This window comes from Chelonoidis abingdonii, chromosome 2 (assembly GCF_003597395.2).
Source record: "Chelonoidis abingdonii isolate Lonesome George chromosome 2, CheloAbing_2.0, whole genome shotgun sequence".
NCBI lineage: Eukaryota > Metazoa > Chordata > Testudines > Testudinidae > Chelonoidis > Chelonoidis abingdonii.
In genome coordinates, this window is record NC_133770.1 from 161,564,013 (window position 1) to 161,585,404 (window position 21,392).

The following is a 21,392-nucleotide window of genomic DNA, read 5'->3' on the forward strand; positions in this document are numbered from 1 at the left end:
TTTTTTGTTTGAAACAGAATTCGTCCCCATGCTAATGTCCTGTGTTAATGCAATTTACCCTGAGACTAGGAGGAGATAAGAAGACTTTTGGCTAAATAAGCTGTGAGTACAAAGAGGCCCCCCTCAGCCAGTGAATTTGTTAAGCGGAGAGAAATTCAGAGTTGGTTCCTGAAACAAGGAAAAAGAGAGAGATTAAAATTTTTGCAAAGGGAAGCCACAGATTAACCCTAAATGGGCCCAAACAAGTGAATATGATAACCAAGAGGGTGTGGCCTGACCATACAAGAAATTAGTTAATGGACAATTGACCAAGAATTTGGGTTTGTTTTATTGGCTAAGGTGGATTTTTATGCAATAAATGTGGCTCTCATGGATACCAAGATAATTGTAATGTAGAGCAGACCGGAATCAGTGCCCATTTCAGGCAAGATCAATTCCAACAATTTTTTTCCTTTCTAACTAACGTTTTTTTACTATGAAAAAGTCCCTGTAAAATAAAAATTCCCTCAATGGTTTCTTTTATTGGAACATGAAACCTTTATAATAATAACCAATTTCTGTTTTAGTAACCAGATATGGCCTTACAACCAAGCTCTGCGACACGAGCAACCTCTAACGGCCACAGTTTAACCGAGATACTAAACTACTAAGGTGTTAAAGTGCCTCCAGTTGAAGCTTAGTTTCAATATAACCTTGACCTCCAGCCAAATGTAATTGTTGGTTAATAAACAAACTAAATGCCAATGACAGGGGCCTCGAATTAGAATTCTTGTTATTTACCAGGTTATGCTGCCTTCTCCTCACAACACTTATGCCAACTGGAGCCCACTTAGGAAAAGTTGGAACTACAAAATGGGTTTGCCGCTTCAAGGGTGGAAGGAGGAATCGACCGTGATCCCAAACAGGTCCTGGTCAGTGCAAGTAAGAGAATTGGCCTTGGTGATTTGCCCCACTCAATTTTGTCTCACACTAAATATGCCATTAAACCCGTTTATCCAAGTTTGTACCAAATAAGTTTTTATAAACTTTTCTTACATTATTTAATATAATCTACAGTGGTAAATTGTTTCTTTCACCCTAAAAATGTGGGGCAACTGGGGCGGCTTCCTAGTGTTTTTGAAAAATATTTGTTTCTTCAACAATTTTATTCTTATTGTTTTCCCAGTTTTCTTTAAATGTTCAAAGTCGAAGTAAATCAAAGCTTTTCTCTTTAATTAACGAGTAATTTAACAGTTCCAATGACACCTATTTGCCTGGGTTTTTTTGTTTGTAAATTATATTACCATACCCCACCTACATTGGGTTTTGGTGCATATTCTTAAATTGTCTTGTGGAAAGTTTACCCTCTTATGCTAATGACCTCCCCTTTAACACTAAACCAAACTCTTATTTTACATACACCCCCACGTCCCAAATTAATTGTTTTCGTTTTTATGAAACTAATATATATTTTTTTGGAACCTATCTAATACCAATCCAACATATGTATATTATATTCAATGCCCCTGCCATATGCATCATGCCCTAAGACTTTCCAATGTTATCATCGCACGTCCCACTTTTGTATAGTTCTTGTAACAATAAGGTGAGCCCTAACATTTCATCCTTTAAAAACTAACTCCGGTCCAATTTTTTGGATGTGCCAGTGAGTTAGGCCATTATGCTGTTACTTTCCCTCCCCACTTCAGTATTACCTCTATTACCGGTTACGGTTTAACTGTTGTTATATGGATGTTTTTAATGTAATTAAGTTTGCTGTTGTTCATTCTACCATTGCCACTATTGGAAATGTTGACTACATACTACGAGGCAAGGGCCCATCTCTTAATCAAATCAGTTAATTCCCCATTGCCATAAGTATACGTAAATTTCCAAAAATAATTTAAATGATTTCAAATATTTTCATGGTTCAATTCTTCCCCTCAATGTTTGGTACCTAAAATTTGGCCTAGAAGTATATCCAAAACTATTTTTGCTTGATTGAAATTTTGATTGTTTTATTGGGCCATCTAATTCCCGCCTAAATATTTGTCCCCTCAATTGTTTTTAAGAAACACTGCAAACATTGAGACTCACTCTAACTGTCCAAAAGAGTTCCCATTAAAGAAGCCCTTCCCCACAGATGTTTGGGTTCATGTGGCTGCATTGTTGGCCTTGGGCGGCCTACAAATCCCTATATTTCAATCCCTGTTTTTTTTGTGTCACCCTTGTTTCTGGTTTGGGCTCGCTCTATTACTTCTGTCTCGGAAAATGTGTTCCCATAAACCCCTGCATTCAACATATGTAGCAGATAATCGGCGATTACAAATCTCCAGCCCGAGCGCAATTCCCACTGAGTAAGGTGGGAATGCGAAGTCCCCCGAACCTCGGAAGTTATCGGTATTTTTTTGGCCAAACATGATTTTCGCCAGGGCAACAGGGATAGCTTGATGAAATAAGTTATTCCGTGTTAGGCATCCTGGATCCTTTGCCAGTAAAAGCCGCCTGGCCTCTTTCCTTTGTCCCATTTCAGTTGGGTTTGAACCATTCTTTACAACCAATATCAATTACCGTCAAAACTTTTTTATTTGGGCGGGAAGCAGAACCTTTTTGGGCAAACACATGCCCCCATCCCCTATTTGGTGGGTAAGAAACATTAACTTGTGCCCCATAGATAGGCCGAACAACACAAGTTGTATGGGGCCACCGTTCCCCTAAAAATGACCTTTATATGTGAGTCAATAATAGTAGAGTACTTTAAGGGTGAGCCCCTGGCACAATGTGCAGCAGAAAGAAGATGGGAAAGAAACGTGTCCCCCCCGTTGATATCGTTTATGCCGCCGTGTAATAACCGGATAAGCCGAGCCCCTGAATCTCGAAGACCTCTCTCTCACTTTCAAGACAGTGTCTATTTCAAATAGAAGCCTTTATTATCTACAGTTGGCCGGTCCGTGATTTGTTGGTTGTATTTTGGGGTAAATGAATCAAATAGATATATTTTAAACTAGAATGCTGCATTTTTTTTTGTAAATATTGTTAGTAGAATATTTAGGATTGTTGTGTTTTTAGGTTTGTACCACTCTATAGCTAATACATAAGCTGCTCCTTACCCTGTAAACATTCCAATAAATAAATTTTAAAAATTGATTAATTTTAGTTGTGTGTGTGTCTGCAGTTTGCCTCGTGACCCATACTCCCCTTGCATCTCTTACCTATATAGTCTGTTGCCACGTGCAGCCTGGTAAATAACAGGCCTGCATTTTCTTTTGCCCCTGCGAATACGTGGCAATCTACACCTGTAAGCGGTGTCTCACCTGGAGCCTCGGGCACAGGAGACACCTGGCTTCCAGGGAGGTGTTCTTTTCCCCACAAGACAGCACAAATGCAGGAAAGGTTTGCTGGAGCAAAAGGCTGGTCTTATGGTTAAGGCATCGCACTGGGACTCATGAGATCCAGGCTCTATTCCCAGACTCCCCATGCGGCCTTGGGCCAGTCACTTCACCTTTCTGCCTCAGTTCCTCATCTGTAGAACAGGGGCTTAACAGTCCTTCCTTCGTCTGTTTAAATTGTCAACTCTGCCGGGCAGGGCCAGTCCCTTACTCTGTGCATGTGCAGCGCCTAGCACAATTGGAGTCTGATCTCAGAGCCTTTAGCTGTGCTACTGTGATACAAAGAATAGCAAAAATTGTGTGACCGTGCTGTTTTGTGGGGAAAAGAACACACCCCAGGAAGCCAGGTGTCTCTGTGCCTGAGGCTCCAGGTGAGACACCACTTATACACTGCATTCAGGAGGCTCTTTCATTTAGACATGCATGTGGGGCTCTGTTTAGCACGATGCATGGTCCAGTTACTCCTACGAGCCTGGCTGCTGTTAAGAACAGGTGTGATGTGCCATTACAACCCCCATGTGCAACAGTACGTACCCCCTTGTTCTGACCGCCCACTGCTGCACATGGCCAGACCTGTTTCCTGGGGGATTTATAACCAGAAAGCTCAAAGTTCATGATGCAGCAGAGGAGGGGGCTTTTAAAGGTCTAACTGTACAGGCAGCAAACAGAGCAGGGGGAAGAAGCATTTCAATCAAGGCTAGGGGGCTGCAAGGGGGACTGTGCATAATAAACCCCCTTCAGGAAGGACACCTGGGATGGAGAGATAAAAGAAAGAATTTGCATAGGAAAAGAGCCCACTGGAAAGCTGTCTTTAGTAACTGTTTATTCTATCAGTTCGTTCATTGAAAATAAATAATCAGCAATAATGATATCATCTGACATTTATCCCAAAGCACCTTGCAAACTCTGGGCCCGATTCTGCTTTCCATCTGCATCCCACTGCAATCGAGTGATGCAGCATTGGGCCGTATACACCCGTTTGTATCGACAACCCCCCCGATTCATGAAAGCACACCATTGGCCAAAACACGTGCTTAAATCCCACTGACTTTCAATGTTAAAGCATGTGCTTAGGTGCTTTCCTGGAGCAGGGCCACAAGTAGCAGTGATGAAATGCAGCCACCACTGATGGAGGGCAACAACTAGGCAGATAACACTGCACAATAGTAATGAATGGCCAGAAAGATACCTAAGCCCAAGAGGTACTGAATCACACAAACATACAGCTGTGAAGCAATGCTCCAGTGTGGAAGGGACATGAGAAGGGGAGCTTACCTGAGCACTGACACTGACAGCTCCAGTGGAAATGGTTCCTTAAGCGTGGTTAGATAAGCACCAAGACTCTGCAGCACCTGCTAAGGAACAGGACATTCCAGCCAATGTCTTCTGTTCGGGTGGTCAACAGCTGCTGTTCCACCACGGCTCTCTCTCTTGCTGATCTCGTTTACTTGTCTAACTTACGCACCCACATTAACCCATGCCATCAGTTCTGGCCCCAGCCAGCGCTTTCTCAGGTAGAATCCAGAGTGATCTGCCTCCTGATAGCTGCCTCTGGTTATCCCCAGCTTCCATAGTAGCGCAGGAGGAGAAGAACATGACTCAGTCACAAAGATGGGAGGGTTTCTTCCCATGCAACAGGACAGCGGCGGCCAGGCTTTGTTTCCTGCCTGAATCTGGAGCATGAGTGACGCAAGAACTCAGAGAGGACCAAGGGTATAAGAATACATTTAGAGAGGAGACCAGCCAGCCAAGCAAACATCTGGGAGTTGCTCATGGTTGGCCCTGCCTGGTGTTGGACTGTAACAATAGAATATTCTGGAAGTAAATAGGGGTGATACACCAAATAGAGAATCCAGTTCTCTTTGTGTCCTCTACCTTCATCTTGCTGTGACCTGAGTGAAGAGACAGAAAGGATATTTTTATGGCCTTGCTAGCATTGGGCACCTCTGGTAATCCACAGCCTGAGCACGTTCCAGTGAGTAGAGCCCATGGGACAAACTGGGGGCTCCCCGAGAAGTCACCTATGGTTCCCTAGTTGCCACAAAATGTGAACGAGGGTGTGTAGTGGCCATCGCAGTTATAAAGCCAAGGATCTGAATTGTTCTGTGAGTGGGTAGGTGGGATTTGGGAAGTCTTTGGGGAATGCTATGTTTCTATAATGGGAGATGGGGCAGGGGAGCAAACACAAGGTACATCAAAAGGCTGAGAAGGACCTAAATTGGCGCCTGGGATCCTGCAGCCCCTACCCATCCAAGTAGTGGCACTAAAGCAATGGGTGAAATCCTGACTCTATTGAAGTCAATGATGAAATTCCCATTGACTTCAGCAGGGCCCCGATTTCACTCACCTAGGTGACTAAAGGATCCAGGAGCAGGCCATTAAGCTAGGAAGTAGAGGAGAATAAAACACTTACCCGGATGCCTTGGCAATCCTGCTGCATGATCAGCTGCTGAGGCTTATCTGAGGTCGTTCTTTGCTGGATGGTGGCGATTCCTGTTGGCTGGGCCAGGGCAGATTACCTTACTTGCCTTGTTTTCATTTAAAAAAATAAAGTAAAAATACCATACCCGAAGCCCGTCCACTGGCTCTTCATTCATTCTAGCCAGCTGCAGAAGGCCTTGATTAACAAGTGACATGATGGTGCTATAGGAGCTGCAGAAGCCCTGTCGGGTGGGTTCTTTGGAACATCTCCAGTGGCAGCATGGGATGGGGTAGGGCACTCATCAGGAGCTGTAGGAAATTCTCTGAGCTTTGAGGGCAAAACTGCTCAGGCAGATGGCTTGAAGGGGCCAGGACCTTGAAGAATCCATTGAGGATTCAAGGAGTTTGTCATCATTGCTCTACTTTCTTTGGCCCCGATTCAGGAATGCCCTTAGGCATATGCTTAAATCCATCCCTATTCAAGAAGTATGTGCTTCCCTTTAAACACGTCCTTCAATCACCTGGACTTCACTGGGACTTCAGCATGCGCTTAAAGATAACCATGCCCTAAACATGTATGAAATATATCAAAGAGGATTTGCAGCTGCAATGTAATGAAAGGACCTCAAGACAAATCCTGCCCAGATTTAAAACCTGTCCTAAACAAAAATGAGTTGGGGTCCTCGAGCCAGCCCCTCATGGAGCTATGCTGATTTATATCAGCTGGAGAGCTTGCCCAGGAGTTTGGTTTTTTTAAGGAACAAGATAAAGGATTTCCAAAATCGAATGCTGCTTCCAAGGCATTGGTGTAGGAAAGAAGAGAAAGACACACACTACACAGGAAATAAGCAGGTAATGGTTTTCACTGGAACTGTCCCAATATTCCCTGTCTGCTTTAAAGGAAGGAGACCCAACCCAAGGAGGGTAGGCAGCTGAATGGCTACATTTATCAAAGATGACTGACCGCCGCAGCATAATTAAGGGACCTTAGGACAAATCCTGCCTAGACTTAGACCCAGTGCAATCCCATTGCCGCATAAGGTACAAGCCAGGGATCCAAATGACCCTGCATAGCCAAGACAGTAGGACGGGTCAATATCTCACCGCTGTTACTAGTCGAGGAAAGTAGGGGGAGTTTTTAGTTCATTCTAGATCAGCACACATCTCAGCAAGAGGAGGAGGAGAGGGGACACCCTCAAGCAGAGAAGGAGCGCCGATGCTTTGCCACATCCTCAGCACGGCCCGAGGAGGGACAACTGGCAAAGGCATTGAGCAGACAGTGGCATCGTCAAAGCAGAGCCAGGGATTGGGATGCACCGCGGGGACAGGCAAAGCGGAGGAGGCGATGCGAGGAGACACTCGTAGCTAAGGCGAGAAGTGGCCCACTCGGAGAGCTCAAATTCGTTGAAGCTGTTATGATACAATGATGCTAGAGAATGCAGTGCCCTGGGAAGGGAAGGCCAGCACCAAGGGCAGCTCATTGCTTTCCCAGGAGTTGTCCCCTTAAATGTAGCACAACTAATCAGATGGCAAGCTCTTTGGGGCAGGGCCTCTCTTTGTTCTGTGATCGTACAGCATCTAACACAAGAGGTCCATGACTGTGGCTCCTAGGTGCTACTGCAATACACAGCATTAATAATTCCAGATACAAATGACAGCACTTAGATATCTGGGGCCTGATTTGCAGAGGTGCTGAGCACCAGCAGGCCCCATTAATGTCATCTGGCCCTGTGGGAGATCAGCATCTTTTAAAGTAAGGCAGGCACTGACAACTGGCTATGGAGCTGAACGCTGGTTCTGGCAGTTTTGCACCTGTAATTGACTGCAGGGGCCCAAGGTCTAGAGACTGACTTCAAGGTCTAGCCTTGCAAATGAAATAAAAAGCACGTGGGCTTGTCTATTCCAAGACCTAGCAGGTGGCAAGCACGAGTTTCAAGCAGCAAGGTGCCAAAGTGCACTAGGGAAATTTTAGTGCAGGGTAGCAGGGTCCGCCCAGCCCCTTAGTGTGCGGCAGGCTGTAGATTCACACCCCAGTTGGCCACGCACTCAGTCTTTGTGTAGACAAGCCCTGTTTGCGTCAATGTCACTAGAAGCTTCCCAAGTTGGGAGTGGACAATGCCCAGGCTTCCTGAGTTGGAGGAATACTCATGTGGGGAGTTTGTTTGAAACCAATGAAGGCCCATAGGCATGAGCTGGCAAACGGCTGTGTTAGCTGACACGTATCCTTTACTTAGAGTCTGTCACCCCCTGACTGCCACATGGACGTATCCTTAGCCACATGCAGCAGTCAACGGGAGCGGAGGCCATGTTGCTGACAGCCGAATTTAGCCCAGTGTGTATAACTTACCCCGGTAACAGTGCAGCTTTATGTCACTACTGAACTCGGCGCAGAGGGATCCACTGGGGCTGCCCGGGCTCATCCCAGGGGGTGGCTGGCTGTATCTGACACACACACACACGGCCACATTCTGCTGCCCTCACTCACGGTGAGTCTGCCTTTGTGCCACTAACTGTACTTGCACACCAGGCGTGAACAAGGGTGGCAGAATCAGGACCAGAGTAAGTCGTGAGGCCCACATCCTCAAAGATAGTCTGGCACCGGACTCGCAGTGTTTTAAATGGGAGTTCAGTGCCTGAATACCTGAGGATCTGGGCCTAAGTACAGTGGGCCAGATTCTCATCTCCATTACACTGGTGCAGACCTGCAGCCACTTCAGCATCCTCTGGATTTACCCCTGTAACAGGGGGCAGAATGCGCCCCATACACTGTACACAGCCTGTAGCATACAGTGACCCACAGGAACTAACTCCAGAGGGATAGAGATTTTGCCTATTTAATGGAGAGTTTGGGAAACAGCCTTAGTTGGGGGTTGGTTTTTTTTTCAATTTCCTTAAACAGGGGCCTGGCTGGGATTTTGGTCCAAATCTTCAGCTGGTGTAAATCAGTGTAGCACCGATGCTGGTTTACTCCAGCTGAGGATTTGGCCATTTCTAGTTGGAATGAGCTGCAGAATCTCGAACATGTTTCCTCACTCCTCCCTGGCTCTCTGGTGCAGCTGCAGGTGGAGCAGGGGAGGGATCTGCACAGAACTTCCTGGAGGCAGCAGAGTGTCCTCCAGTGAAAGGGGCTGGGGACTGCACCCTCTAGGCAAAGGTTAGCGGCTGGAGCTATTAGCGATAGGATGGGGGTGAAGGGACAGAGGACACCCAGATTGCAGGCTGGCGGGTCTACCTGAGAAGAAATGGGCTTTGAAGCCCTTCTTGGAGACGGTGTTGTCGGATTTGAACTCGATCCTCATATTGTTGTACTGGGAAGTGATGACGTCAGGCTTCTCGGCACCGCAGAACTTGCCGTGCAGCTTGGAGTCGGCTGACAGCCCACTGCGCACCTCCACAAAGTCGTATTTGCACACCTGCTGGGGTGAGGGTGGAGGGGACAGACAGAGGAGCCAGGCTGAGACAGAGTGAGGAGAGGCAGCCAGCAGGAGCTGACCAGCGGCTCATCTGGATGAGGGTTTAGAGCACTGAGCTCAGGGCTTGTATCAGCACTAGCTAGACAGTGGCTGGGAGCTGACGCTAGAAAGATTCAGACTGGAAATAAGGTGTACATTTTCAACACAGAGAGTAGCTAACCACTGAAAAAATCTACCAAGGATCCTGGTGGATTCTCCATCAGTTGCAATTTTAAAATCCAGATTGGATGTTTTCCTAAAACATCTCTGGTTCAGACAGGAATTAATTTTAGGGAAATTCTCTGATGATCACTGTGGTCCCTTCTGGCCTTAGAGTCTATGAATTTAGTGCAACAACCAACCTGATGTAGAAAAGTCTCTCACTTCCTCTGAGAGCTACTACATTGGCTTTGACCCATGCACTTACCAGGACGTAGAACCATCTTGAGAAATGAACGTCTGACCTCCCTCTGCAGTCATGCCTCCCCCCAACCCCAGACCATGCATGCCGAGGCTCGCAACGTTGCAGGGATCTTCACCTGGAGATGCAGCAAGCTGGTCTTTTGCAGGTGGTGGTGAAGAGTTTAGAAAGGAGGAGCTCCTCCCATAAGGAGATGGGGCCTTGGTACTCACGTCATTCCCCTCAGTCTCAAAGAATTCGAATTGCAGTGAGATGCGGTACTGGGAGGGCGCCACAAGATGCCAGACGCAGTCCTTGTTGGGTGGATATTCCTTGGGCCAGCCAGGGCTGGTGATGGAGCCGTTGAGTCTGGTGAGGAGGCCTCCACAGGCAGCTGCAGGGTACAAAGCATGGGAGCATTGGCCAGGCTTCCCTCCTGCATGACACTTTGACTGTTCTAGGCCCGGCACCGCTCAGAAGCAGATGGGTGGGCTGGAGCAGTGCAGGGCTAGGCGTGGAGGGGAAGAGCAGTTACAGCTCTGGAACTGTCAGCAGGGTCAAGAGAAGGGTCATGGCCACCCATAGATACCGACCTTCACACCGGCGCTTGTCCAAAGCTAGCTCGTAGCCAGGGTCGCAGGCACACCGGTAGCTGCCTAGGGTGTTCACGCAGCGCTGCTCACACCCGCCGTTGTTGGGCTGCGAGCACTCGTCTACCTCTGCAAGGGGACAAAGGCAGAGAAAGGGTTTGGTAGCGGGACACCTGGAACAGCCTGCCAGGGCCACGTCTCGGCGCTGGCCAACAAGGGGGGCAGTGCCGTTCTCATGGAGGACAGGAACCAAGCAGGGCTGGGGACTGCAGCCCCAATTGAGCACTCAGGAGAAAAACTGGGGAGCAGTGGCCTGAAAGGAGAGAGGCCTCTGAGCAAGCTAAGCTCCCAGCCAGTCACTAGAGGGTTGGGCCATACCTTGGACTGGGCTTGCTTTTGGTCCCTCTGCTCCTGGTAGCCCAAGGATAATGTTTGGGATTTTAAAGCCAAAGAGCTTCCCCCTGCTGACATGAGGGAACAGTTCAGCTGCCCCTTTCCCGCTGGCAAGCAGAGTCCATCCACGCTGTGCCAAGCCCATCCCATGCACCAGAAGGCTCAAAAAAAAGGGTCTATTGCCACAGGGGCTCCAGATGCTGCCGGCAGAGGAGAGATGAAGGAGGCTCCGGTACCTTTGAAGAAGTTGACGGCAAAGCCAGCCTTATTGATGGAGCCGTCCGAGACAAACTTCATCCACAGCTTGTTGGAAGTGCTCTTGATGTCGTCGGGCTTGTCATAGCCGCAGTACCGGCCGATCAGGCTGCTCGACTCACTGCTGCCATCCCGGATCTCCAGATAGTCGTAGGCACAGCTGTCGTGCCGCTCGATCTGGGACAGGGGGAGCAGGCAAGACAGCAGTTCACCAGAGGGCTCCCAAGGATCCCTCAGCTGCTCAGTGGCCTGACCAGCCAGATAGCAACTTCACCTGCTGAGCTTAACTCCCAAATCCAGTAGCAATGGCCAAAACCATTGTGCTTTCACTTGGCAGCTCTAGCTCTTTTCAGCTAATGATCCCAAAGCAATTGAACAACAGCCCCAGCAAGTAGGGTCGGCACCATGATTTTAAAATTTGTGAAACTGAGGCACGGAAGGGACTTGCCTAAGGTCAGCCAGCAGGTCAGTGGCAGAGAAGGGAGTAAGACCTAGGCAACTGATCCAAAGGAGAAACGTTACAGGTTCAGTTAAGGTGCAAGCAATTTCATACCCCAGAACACAAACTCGACATGCAATCAGGCCTGAGAGGTATAGACCAGGTATATGAGTGGGGGTCATGGTACTGCAGATACAAAATGGAAGTTGAGGATGCAGGGTTTGATTCTGCTTTCCTCTGAACCAGTTCTGTACTGGTCTGATCCTAATGCCTTCAGCAGTGACGCCTGATTTACACCACTGTGAAGGCATGAGCAAGCTCACAAGTGGTAGGTAAAGTGCATCTACAGGCATGTCTGTGCTAAGCATGGGAGGTGTCACTGCAGCACGTGTACCTGGGCTAGCTTCCATCAAGCTGGCGCACTAAAAACAGTGATGAAGGCAGGGCCTCATGGACTAGCAGCCCAAATACAAGCCCTCCTTGGACCCCCAGTATGGACTCCCCTGCGTTAAGTCTCCACTGCTATTTTTAGCAAGCTACCTCAATCAAAGCTATGCAGGGATGGCGCCCCCTGCTGCAGTCAGACCTCTCCACTGCAGCGTACATAGACCCTGAAAAGGCAAATGATGTTTGCCCAGGTGGAGCTGTTCCAAGGTGTGGATGAGGTGCAGTTACACAACTCACCACCCACTTCGACTCTGACCACAAGCCCATGCTGTCTTCCTACCGCTGTAGAGCTGAGCTGGGCAGAAATCCTCCAGCAGAACCGTTTACTGTCGGAAAATATTGATTCAACGGAATAGACATGCTTCACTATTTCGTTATCAATATTTTGCATGAAAAATGATCTGCACATTTTGTTTCAATAAGGGCTAAGTGCTACATTTTGATTAATATCATATCAAGAGTCAAAATGCTTCCTTCAAAACCAAGCACTTTGACAAGGGCGTTTCGATATTAGCATAAAACCATGTTTTTTGAAATTTCATTTCGTGGGAATTTTTGGAAATTTTCACTTGTTGATGTGATTTCGGGCACAAGGAAATTTTGAAATTTCAGGATTTCCCAGGGGATCGACGTTCTGAGTTCTGACTGTCTCTGCAGTGAGCTTGCCAGTAGGTTTCTTGTTGCTAAGGAATGCTTTTCTAATGGGAAGAGCCAGCGGGTGACTCCAGATGAGTGCGGATGACTCAGTTTTGTGGCTTTGCTTACGGAGTGGAGGCATGTGGTGACTTCTGTGAGCCTGTCTTTTGTTGGGCAAGAGGAGAGGATGTGAAAAGAGAGGAGAGTGCGCATTTGCTGCAGCCTAATGGGAATTGCTGTTAACATGAGTGAGGCATAATCTAGGGCTCAGATTCTCAGTACTGCCAAAGGGATTTAGAAGGGGTTTAAACAGAGGATAGGGAATCAAGCGTTCTGTGTTATAATCCCGACATTGACCTGCTGAGTGATCTCGGCCAAGTCACTTCTCCTCTCTGTGTCTCAGCTCTACTATGAGTAAGATAGCAATACTTAACTCTTATATGGGACTTCTCCTTCTGGAAGCTTAAAAGGATCATTACACCTACATGGGAAAACTGAGAAATGGAGAAGGAAAGTGACTTGCCCAAGGTCACCCAGTATGTCACATCAGAGCCAGAAATAGAACTTTTAAGCTTAGCCTGATGTCCTATCCACTGGGCAATGCTGCCCCCTCATCCAGCAGCTGCAAGGATTAACTAATTAATGCTTCGGAGGCACTTTGGAATCTTCAGGCAAAAGGCTCTAGCAAAGTGTTGGGTGAAATCCCAAGAGATGTTGGGCTCCTGCCAGCCTCAATAGGGCCAGAGAGAGTCCCAGAGGCTCAGCATGTCTCAGGATCTGGGATACAGTGAGCGTTAAGGTTCCATGCCCTGTCCCCATTGCCCTGCACCCACTCACAGTGTGGGCTGGACACTTGTGCTGTCCATACCTCGAATGACTGGAAGGTGAGCCCCACATGGAAGCCCTCGGAGATCGTGATCTTCCAGGTGCACATTTTGTTGGGCCGGTATTCATCCGGGTAATTCGGAGACTGGATGTGGCCGTTATCCTTCTTCATTTCTCCCCCGCAGATGGCTGCAAGGGAAGGTAATGCCAGCCCGGCTGTAAGCAGTGGGCCAGCCACTGCACAGGAGGGTGATGCTTGCCTGGAGGAGAGGTGGTGCTGCTGCCAGGGCTGGCCCTAGCATTCTGGGGTGGGGAGAAAGTTATCTGGAGAGCCTGGGACCAACCAGCCCATTCCCAGGAGAAGGCTTAGCACTGACAATCCCAATCAGCCCTCTCCAAAGAAAAGTAACCCTTGAGATACTGGGTGGAATCTCTCCCCCCTGGAGTCACCTCCCTCCCTGCACCAACATGAGTGACTCAGCCAGTCCCAGCGGCAGAGCCCAGTACCTTCGTAGACAGCGAAGAACCCTTTGCCGACCCAGTTGCTGCTGCTGCGGAACTCAATCCAGAGGCGGCTGTCAGTGGAGATGATGGGCTCGGGGAGCTTATTCCCACAGAACCTACCTGGAGAAGGACACGTGCTTTATTGGGTATCTCTCAATGGCATTTACTGCCAGCTGGCAGCAGCTCACGCCCTCTGCTCCCTGCACTGCAGTTGTGGAGCAAAACATTTGGCAAGGCAACTTCACTTCCCAACAATACTTGATTGGCACTGGAACGTGGCTAGTTTTGGATGTGAAAATGGCCATTCTATGGCAATTGCACAAACATCTGATGTTTTCAGGAGGGGGTGAAGTGGCCCAGAATGTAAGGATGTGGAATACTGGGGAACATTTATGTCATCACTGTCATAGAGATCAAGTTCTGGGGCTAGAGCAAGTTACCAGAAAGGTCTTCTCCTTTTGTTCTTGGGTAAGGAATTCTGCTGACCCCTATGTTGGCTGGCTGAAAAAGGCTTGTGCAGCCATAAGTCTGAATCAGCCATTTTTAAAAGGCAACATGAGCTAGTGGTTGAGCAAGGGACTAGCAATCAAGTAATTCCTGGGTTCTGTTCCCAGCATTGACTCGCTGTGTGACCCTTGGTGAGTCTTTGAGGGCCAGATTTTTCAAAGGAGTTTCGCTGAGGGAGGGCTGAGATCTTTGGAAAATCTGGCCCATCATATCTATCTGTGCCTCTGTTTCCCAAAATGGGGTGACTGACTCACTTGCCTGCCAGATGGGCCATGCCAATTAGGTTAATCTGCTAATAGTCACATGCAGCACTCACACATGCACGGGTCACTCCACTGAGGTCGATGGAGTTGCACTAGCTTCATTTGCAAAGTACTTGGAAGATGTGGGTGAACACGGGGGAGTAAATCGCCGTCATTAGATGTTTATAAGAACAGGCTAGACAAACACCTGTCTGGGGTGATCTAGGTAGACTTAATCCTGCCTCGGCACGAGGGGATGGACTAGTTAGTGTTTCTCAACCTTTTTGATACCAGGGACCAGCTTACTGCCTTCCTAAACTGTGTCAGGGAGATCTCAGGGACTGATGCCAGTCCCCAGACCAGTTGTTTATGAAACACTAGACTAGAAGATTCCTTGATGTTTAATAGGCAGCAGGTTTAAAACCAACAAAATGAGGTATTTCGTCACACAACACACAGTCAACCTGTGGAACTCCTTGCCAGAGGATGTTGTGAAGGCCAAGACTACAATAAGGTTCAAAAAAAGAACTAGATAAGTTTATGGAGGATAGGTCCATCAATCGCTATTAGCCAGGATGGGTAAGGAATGGTGTCCCTAGCCTCTGTTTGCCAGAAGCTGGGAACGAGTGACAGGGGATGGATCACTTGATGTTTGTTCTGTTCATTCCCTCTGGGGCACCTGGCATTGGCCCTATCAGAAGACAAGTTACTGGGCTAGATGGACTTTTGGTCTGGCCCAGTGTGGCCATTCTTATGTCCCTGCCAGCGTTATGTCCCTATGATTCTGTGGGTGAGTTTCTGATCTCGCATTCATGTCAACTGGGATTAACCCCATTTAAACCAATGGGGTGAATGAGAGGAAAACCAGGCCCAAGACACTGGTTATTCCTCCTACTCTGGCTGACGGCATGTGGATCAGTCAGCATCGCTGCAGAAAGTTCCTTGCCAAAAGCAAATAAAGCAGAGAAGGCGGGGAATGCAGGGAGGCAGAGCATCACTGGAGCTGGGAGTTAATGGTGGAGGAAGGGATCATTAGAGGGACTGACTTCCAGCAGCACAGCGTAGCTTGGCCCGCCCACCCAAGAGTCTTGTTGGTTACCTCGCTGTGTGGCCTTTCTCCAGAACCCGTCTCTCACCTCCACGTAATCATACCAGCACAGCCGGCTTCGGTACAGATCCATGGACGTGAAGTTCAGGATGATCTGAGAGGGAAAACAAGCTGAGATGAAACTCCCTCCAAGGAGGGACCCCTATGGTAACAGACAGGCCAAGTGAGTGCCTCTTCCCCCTCTAATGGCTAGTCCATGACAGGATAATAGCCTACTACTGGTGCCAGCTTATAGAGTTACTCCTTTAACTGATGTGGTATTAGTTTGTGCTGCAGTACTGAAGCTCCCAGGTTCAAATCCATCCAGGAGATCATTATGCCATTCCAGCCATCTTGCTCCAACAGGCTTCAGGGGTGGGTCCGTGAACCTAAAAGCAGCAGTAGGGCTTTCCACTTGGCTTTCCACTAATCTCATCCTCTGCTCAGCTAAAGTTCTTTCATCCACCTCAGGTATCTATAGGGCTCCGGTAGTCACCGTGTCCAGATGCCACTTTGATCAAAGGCCTACACATTTCCAGAAGTGACTAGACACCCTACAGGGGGCCTGACTTGCAGAGGGAGATGCTCAGCATTGCCTGAAAACCATGGCCCATTCAGGCACTTCAAGTTGGGAAGCTAACAAGGGAGATACCCCAGGATCACTAGTCACAGGCCCAAACTTCTGAAAGCAAAGCGTTTGCACTGCAGCTAGCCCAAGGCCCATCCGTTATTGTGATCACCCCAGGCAAGTATCATTGGATGCTGCAACCGCTGGCTGAGGAAAGGTGTCAGTTAACACAGGAAAGTGTTCGCAGGAGGCCATGCACCCTGGGTTTAGCTTTGAACTTCAGGGTTGAATAAATGGCAGAAACTCAAAGGGAAGTCCCGCTGAAATAGCAGAGTTTCATTTGATTTTGAGGTGGGAACCGCAAACATTCCAGGGTGTCAGAAAAGCAAAGCACCGGGCCAGGTTCATGTGAGCCTGGCCCAAGCTATGAGTCTGTAATGAAACCCCAACTCAGCCCAATCGTGACTTTGCGTAAAGCTCTGCTGATTAACTCCTCCAGCTAGAAATGGGCCTAGACTGCAGAGCCTGGCTCCAGATCACAACTCAACCCAAGTGTGGGCATCAGATCTGGGTCCTTCTCCAAAGTCTTGAAGGCTCAGGGATGGATAGGCGCTTGCATTGAGATATGGTAGCCAGAGGCACTAAATACGTACAGCTGCTTAGCTGGGCTAGCTGCTAACTATGGAAAGCCAAGAGAGCCGTCTGCTGGCATGATTCACGGGAAGAAAACAGCAATACCAGGGTGGGGGGAGGGGGAACTTTAGCGTGATCTGACTAAGAGGAATGGGGTAAAGTTGAACAAGAGGAGCAGTTAGAACTTGATCCAACACCGCTTGAACTCTTTGGGAGCCTTCCCAGTGACTTCAGCAGGTTCTTGATTGGGCCTTCAGGCAGATCACTTGAGGAAAAAGCTCCCCAAAGGAGAGATCTTTCCGAGTCCCTCTCCAGACAAGTGCTGGGAGCCCCCCTGTACTTGGGACATTTCCAACGGGCTGGCCAGAGCCCCAGGGAATAGCTCCCGCCTCGGTGCTAACCCCCACTGGGGATGGCCCACAAGGCCTTTTCCATCCCCAGCTGGCATGAACATCTGGCCATCCCATTAGTGGGCAGCACAGCAGGGTGAAATGGGAGGGTTGAACCACCGCGCCCGGCTATACAGGCCTGAGAGTAAAGGGGAGAACCAGGCTGTTTGAAGGGTAAGGTCCCCACTGCTTGTGACCCAAGTAGCAGGCTGGGTCCTGGCCCAAACCGCCCCAGTTCTCCGGTGACCCCCACTCTGGGGAGGAGCACTCGGACTCCCAAGAGGCACCAGCTGCTGGCTACTGATCTTCCCACTGCCCCTCCCACACAGGCAGGCACAGCCAAAGGCGAAGCAGCACATCAGTGTGATGTCCCAGCTCTGGGGCCCGTACCCTTTCCTTGCAGGGGGATGGGCTCAGTGCTCTAATGATCATTATCTCTTTGTATTCCTATTACACCTGAGAGCCCCAGCCATCGACCAGGACCCCACGGTGCCAGGCGCTGTACAGACACAGAACAAAGTGACAGTCCCTGCCCCAAAGAGTGAATGGCTCTGATGGCTCTAATGCAGTGATTCACACCTTTTCCGTTCCCTGACCCCTCGGCTCCAAGCCAGGATCTAGCTGGGATCCCCTCCTATTGGCAGCATGGGAAGGGGAGGATGGTCCCAACCCCCCTTTTGAAGGCACATGCCTTTCCCATCCCTAACTGATCAGATCCTGGTGACCCTGAAAGCATGAGACGGGAGAAGGGGGTAACATTCCAATGGGGCGCAGCAAAGGAGCAGTTCCCACTCCCGTTTCCGCTCTCTGCCCTGTGCTCCATATCGAGACCCTTCCAGTGGACCCGTGGTAATGCGGAGGCGCGCAGTGGAGCTTGGGGAGCGCGCAGTTAAATAGCTGCGGCTGTCAAGACAGTTCCCAGAACATGGGATCCCAGCCAGAGTGCAGCGCTGCCATAAGAAAGCAAACACCACATTGCGCACTGGAAGCTGGAGCTGACCTGCCAATGGGAAAGGAGAGAGAGAGAGAGAGTGTGTGTGTATGTGTGTGTGTAGCGGAAGGAACCACAACACAAGAGGCACAAAGGAGTGGAAGGAGAGGTGACCATTTGTATGGCGTTACATCCAGTGCTCCACCAGGGGGGGCTACTGAGAAGAAGATAAAGTGGGGAGAAGCAATGGGACAGACAGAGTGTGAAAGGCAGGAAGGGAAAAATGGGGAAGAAAGAGGAAGGAGAGCAAGTGGGGGTGGGGGAGAGACAGAGAAAGGAAAAGGGGACTAGGAAGAGGGAGGAACAAAAAAGAAAAGCACCACTCAACACCTAGATTTCCCTCATTTAATCCCTTCACCCCCAGCCCTTTGCGACTGTGCACCCCACCCCAGGCACTTTGGAGTGGGCTCTGGTACCTTTTCTCCCGGGGTGACCGATATCCTCCAGACGCAGTGCACATGTGCAGGGTATCCGTTGGGGAACTCTGGGGAGGAGAAATTCCCCTGACTGTCCTGGAGGGTCTCTCCACAGGCTGGGAACAAAACAGGAAAGGGCAGAGGGTTAAAAACTCCTCAGCAAAGCCACTCCAAGCACCCAGCCAAATCATTGTGTCCCTCACAAGAAGCCCCAGAGTGGATCCCCCTTTCAACAGCAGATTGGGTCAGAAGCAACAAATGCCCCCGTACTGCCATAAATCTGCCAGGGCAGGGAGTGAGAGAGGCAGATAGATCAGGGGTAAGAAACAACCAAATCGGAGAGATGAAAGAATTTTATTCCAGTTTTCCCCCAAGTCCAGCACAAGGGTAGGAAGACCCTGGACAGACAACATATCAGAGATCAAACTCTGGATCTAAGCTACTTGCTCCCACTGTTACAAGAGTTAACCTATCACTAACCACTCCCTGCCCTCCCAAAAGCGGTGCCTTGAGTTTTCCATCTGCAACCCTCCCCCTGCCAGCTCTGCAAGCATGAGCGGAAAGTATCTGGGCTTGCTGACTTTAGTGTCTCTCCTGGCTACAGTGGAGACACACGGGGACATGTTACAGGCATGTATTCTCAAGGTGTACAACGATCCAAGGCTTCTGAAACTGTTTGTGACAGGAGGAGCTGTACGGCCGGGTGGGCAGGGGCGCCAGAACAATTTGTATGGTACTGAGAGACATTGAATCAAACTGTAAACCTGGTATATGATGGAATCCACTTCAAGTCAAGGGGCGAGGCAGCATCCCCCACCGCCCCTCGTTCCAGCACCTATGGGGAGGCTGGGTATCACTAGCAGCAGCAGGTGGAATGAAGTGTCCAGAACTGCCAGGTTTGTATCAGGGAGGAAGAGCAGCAGCGGGATGAAGGCAGGAGCTAGAGTCTAGGTGCAGGAAGAGCTCCTGAATAATAGCTCGGTGCGAGTGGGGGATGGTCACAGGGTTGCGTGTGGGGCTGTTTCTTGAGAAGGATTATATGGATTGGGGTAGTGGTGGGGAACTAAAGCTGTAGGGAACCTTAGAAATCCCAGGGCCTGCTTGAACTCCCAGCGTTCTGACCAGTCCTGATGCAAAATCAGGTGAACTTCTCACATGCGCCAGGTATACCCCAAAGCTCTTTGCTCTGGCACTGCTGTTCCAGAGACTCCAACCTCCTTCTGTGGGCCCAGCAGCTCTGAAAAGTCTGGGCTTCTGATGCTGGAATGGGACTGGAGGTGCCTTTAGACCTGGAGCCCCATTCCGAGGAAGCACAGATCAAGGGAGACAAGTGCCCGTAGGAAATGGCTCAACAGACCACTAAAGCGCAGAAGGTATGCTGGGGAGCTGTCCTGGGGACAAGGAGAGGGTGTACTCTGCAGCCTGGGAAGTGCTTCCACAGGACCATATGGCACAGCACAACGTGCTCCCAGTTACTGTACAGACAGAGAATTGGGCCAGGCTTGCCTTTCTGGACTGCCAGAGTGCATGCTCTGTCCCTTGGTAGCTCTCACGGACTCCAGCATCCCATCCAGAGGGAGGTTGCTGCCAGGGACCCGCTCAGCAAGCAGGTGCTTGAGGCGGCCAAGGGGAAGTGGTGGCATGGCGGGCTCTTTGGCGGCAGGTCCCTTACTCCCTCTTGGAGGGAAGAACCTGCCGCCGAATTGCTGCGGAAGAAGAAAGCGGCATGGTGGAGCTGCCGCCAACCACGGCTTTTTTTTTTTTTTTTTTGCTGCTTGAGGTGGCAAAAACCCTGGAGCTGGCCCTGGTTGCTGCAAGATCTAAATGAAAAGTTCAGGGATGTTTGGATCAGGTTCAACAACCAGCGACTTTCAAAGATCCCATCCCAAAAAAGACACCCCCCCCGTCCCAGGCAGCACATCGCAAAGGAACAATTTATCCCCCTTACCCAGGCTGAATCACCTTGGCTGGGAGTTGGCCCTGTATTCCTGCAGAAGTTAGCACTTCCAAACCTGATGTTTAACGCACACCCCCAACCCCTCTGGCGGTGTTGCTCCAAGGAAAATCTCCGTCTTTTGTCTCTGAGCTTTGCTTCTTGTCTAAACAGCAACACTGGCCTTTTTAAGATGCATCCCCCTCACCTCCCGAACCAAATCAATAGCCTCGACTGAAGCTCCCAAGTAGCCATGGAAACCCAACCTGGTGCCATGTTGCCACAGCAACCAAAGTCCCAACTTTAAGATGGAAAATTAAACCTTACAAGAGTTTTTGTGTCGCCCCCCAGCTCCCTCACTCAAGTCTCAGCCTTTCCAGCAGAGAACCATGGATTGAACATTCTTCTTTAAAAAATTTCCCCTGCCTTTCAGCTTCAATAGCCACCAAACCAGACCCTCAAACGCAGCCAGAGGTGAGCTGCATCCAAGTGCCAATTAAAGCTTTCCATGAGCTGCATCTGCACTTATGCCCCTGTGGCAGCCCCGCCTCCATCAGGGCAGGAATCTCCCCCACACACACCCTGCCACGCCATGCCATGGCCAGCCAGCCAGCTTGGCCCATGATGGGTTTACTACTTAGCACTATCTGGAGCTAGCCCAGCACTCTCATCTGGAAGCCACATGATCTAGTTGGCTGTGGCGAAGCTCAGCGATATTTCAGTACTGCTGTCCATGGGCCAATACATCCTTCCCCGCCTCTCTGAGTGTGGAGCCAGCACTGGGGACTGTGTTGATGGAGCCAGATTAAAGGTGAAATGTAAAAGATAATTTCAGAATTGGGGTGTGAGCCTGTCCCTCCCGTGGAAAAAGGAGGCTTGGACTCTTTTTAATAATA

General features: G+C 49.4%; 1 protein-coding gene across 2 annotated transcripts in view; it reads right to left on the reverse strand.

Annotated features, from left to right (window-relative positions):
• Positions 1 to 21,392, reverse strand: part of BMP1 (bone morphogenetic protein 1) — a 94,230-nt gene that overhangs the window by 10,240 nt on the left and 62,598 nt on the right. Inside the window, exons 8-15 of one of the 2 annotated variants that reach the window (XM_032800910.2) lie at positions 18,564 to 18,679; positions 15,579 to 15,681; positions 13,734 to 13,850; positions 13,270 to 13,415; positions 10,861 to 11,056; positions 10,235 to 10,360; positions 9,875 to 10,035; positions 9,022 to 9,202 (exon numbers count right to left, since the gene is read on the reverse strand). In XM_032800910.2, coding sequence (XP_032656801.1) covers positions 9,022 to 9,202; positions 9,875 to 10,035; positions 10,235 to 10,360; positions 10,861 to 11,056; positions 13,270 to 13,415; positions 13,734 to 13,850; positions 15,579 to 15,681; positions 18,564 to 18,679 — 1,146 coding nt within the window. Of the gene's footprint in view, positions 1 to 9,021; positions 9,206 to 9,874; positions 10,036 to 10,234; positions 10,361 to 10,860; positions 11,057 to 13,269; positions 13,416 to 13,733; positions 13,851 to 15,578; positions 15,682 to 18,563; positions 18,680 to 21,392 lie in introns of both variants that reach the window. The other variant, XM_032800909.2, reaches the window with a different exon arrangement.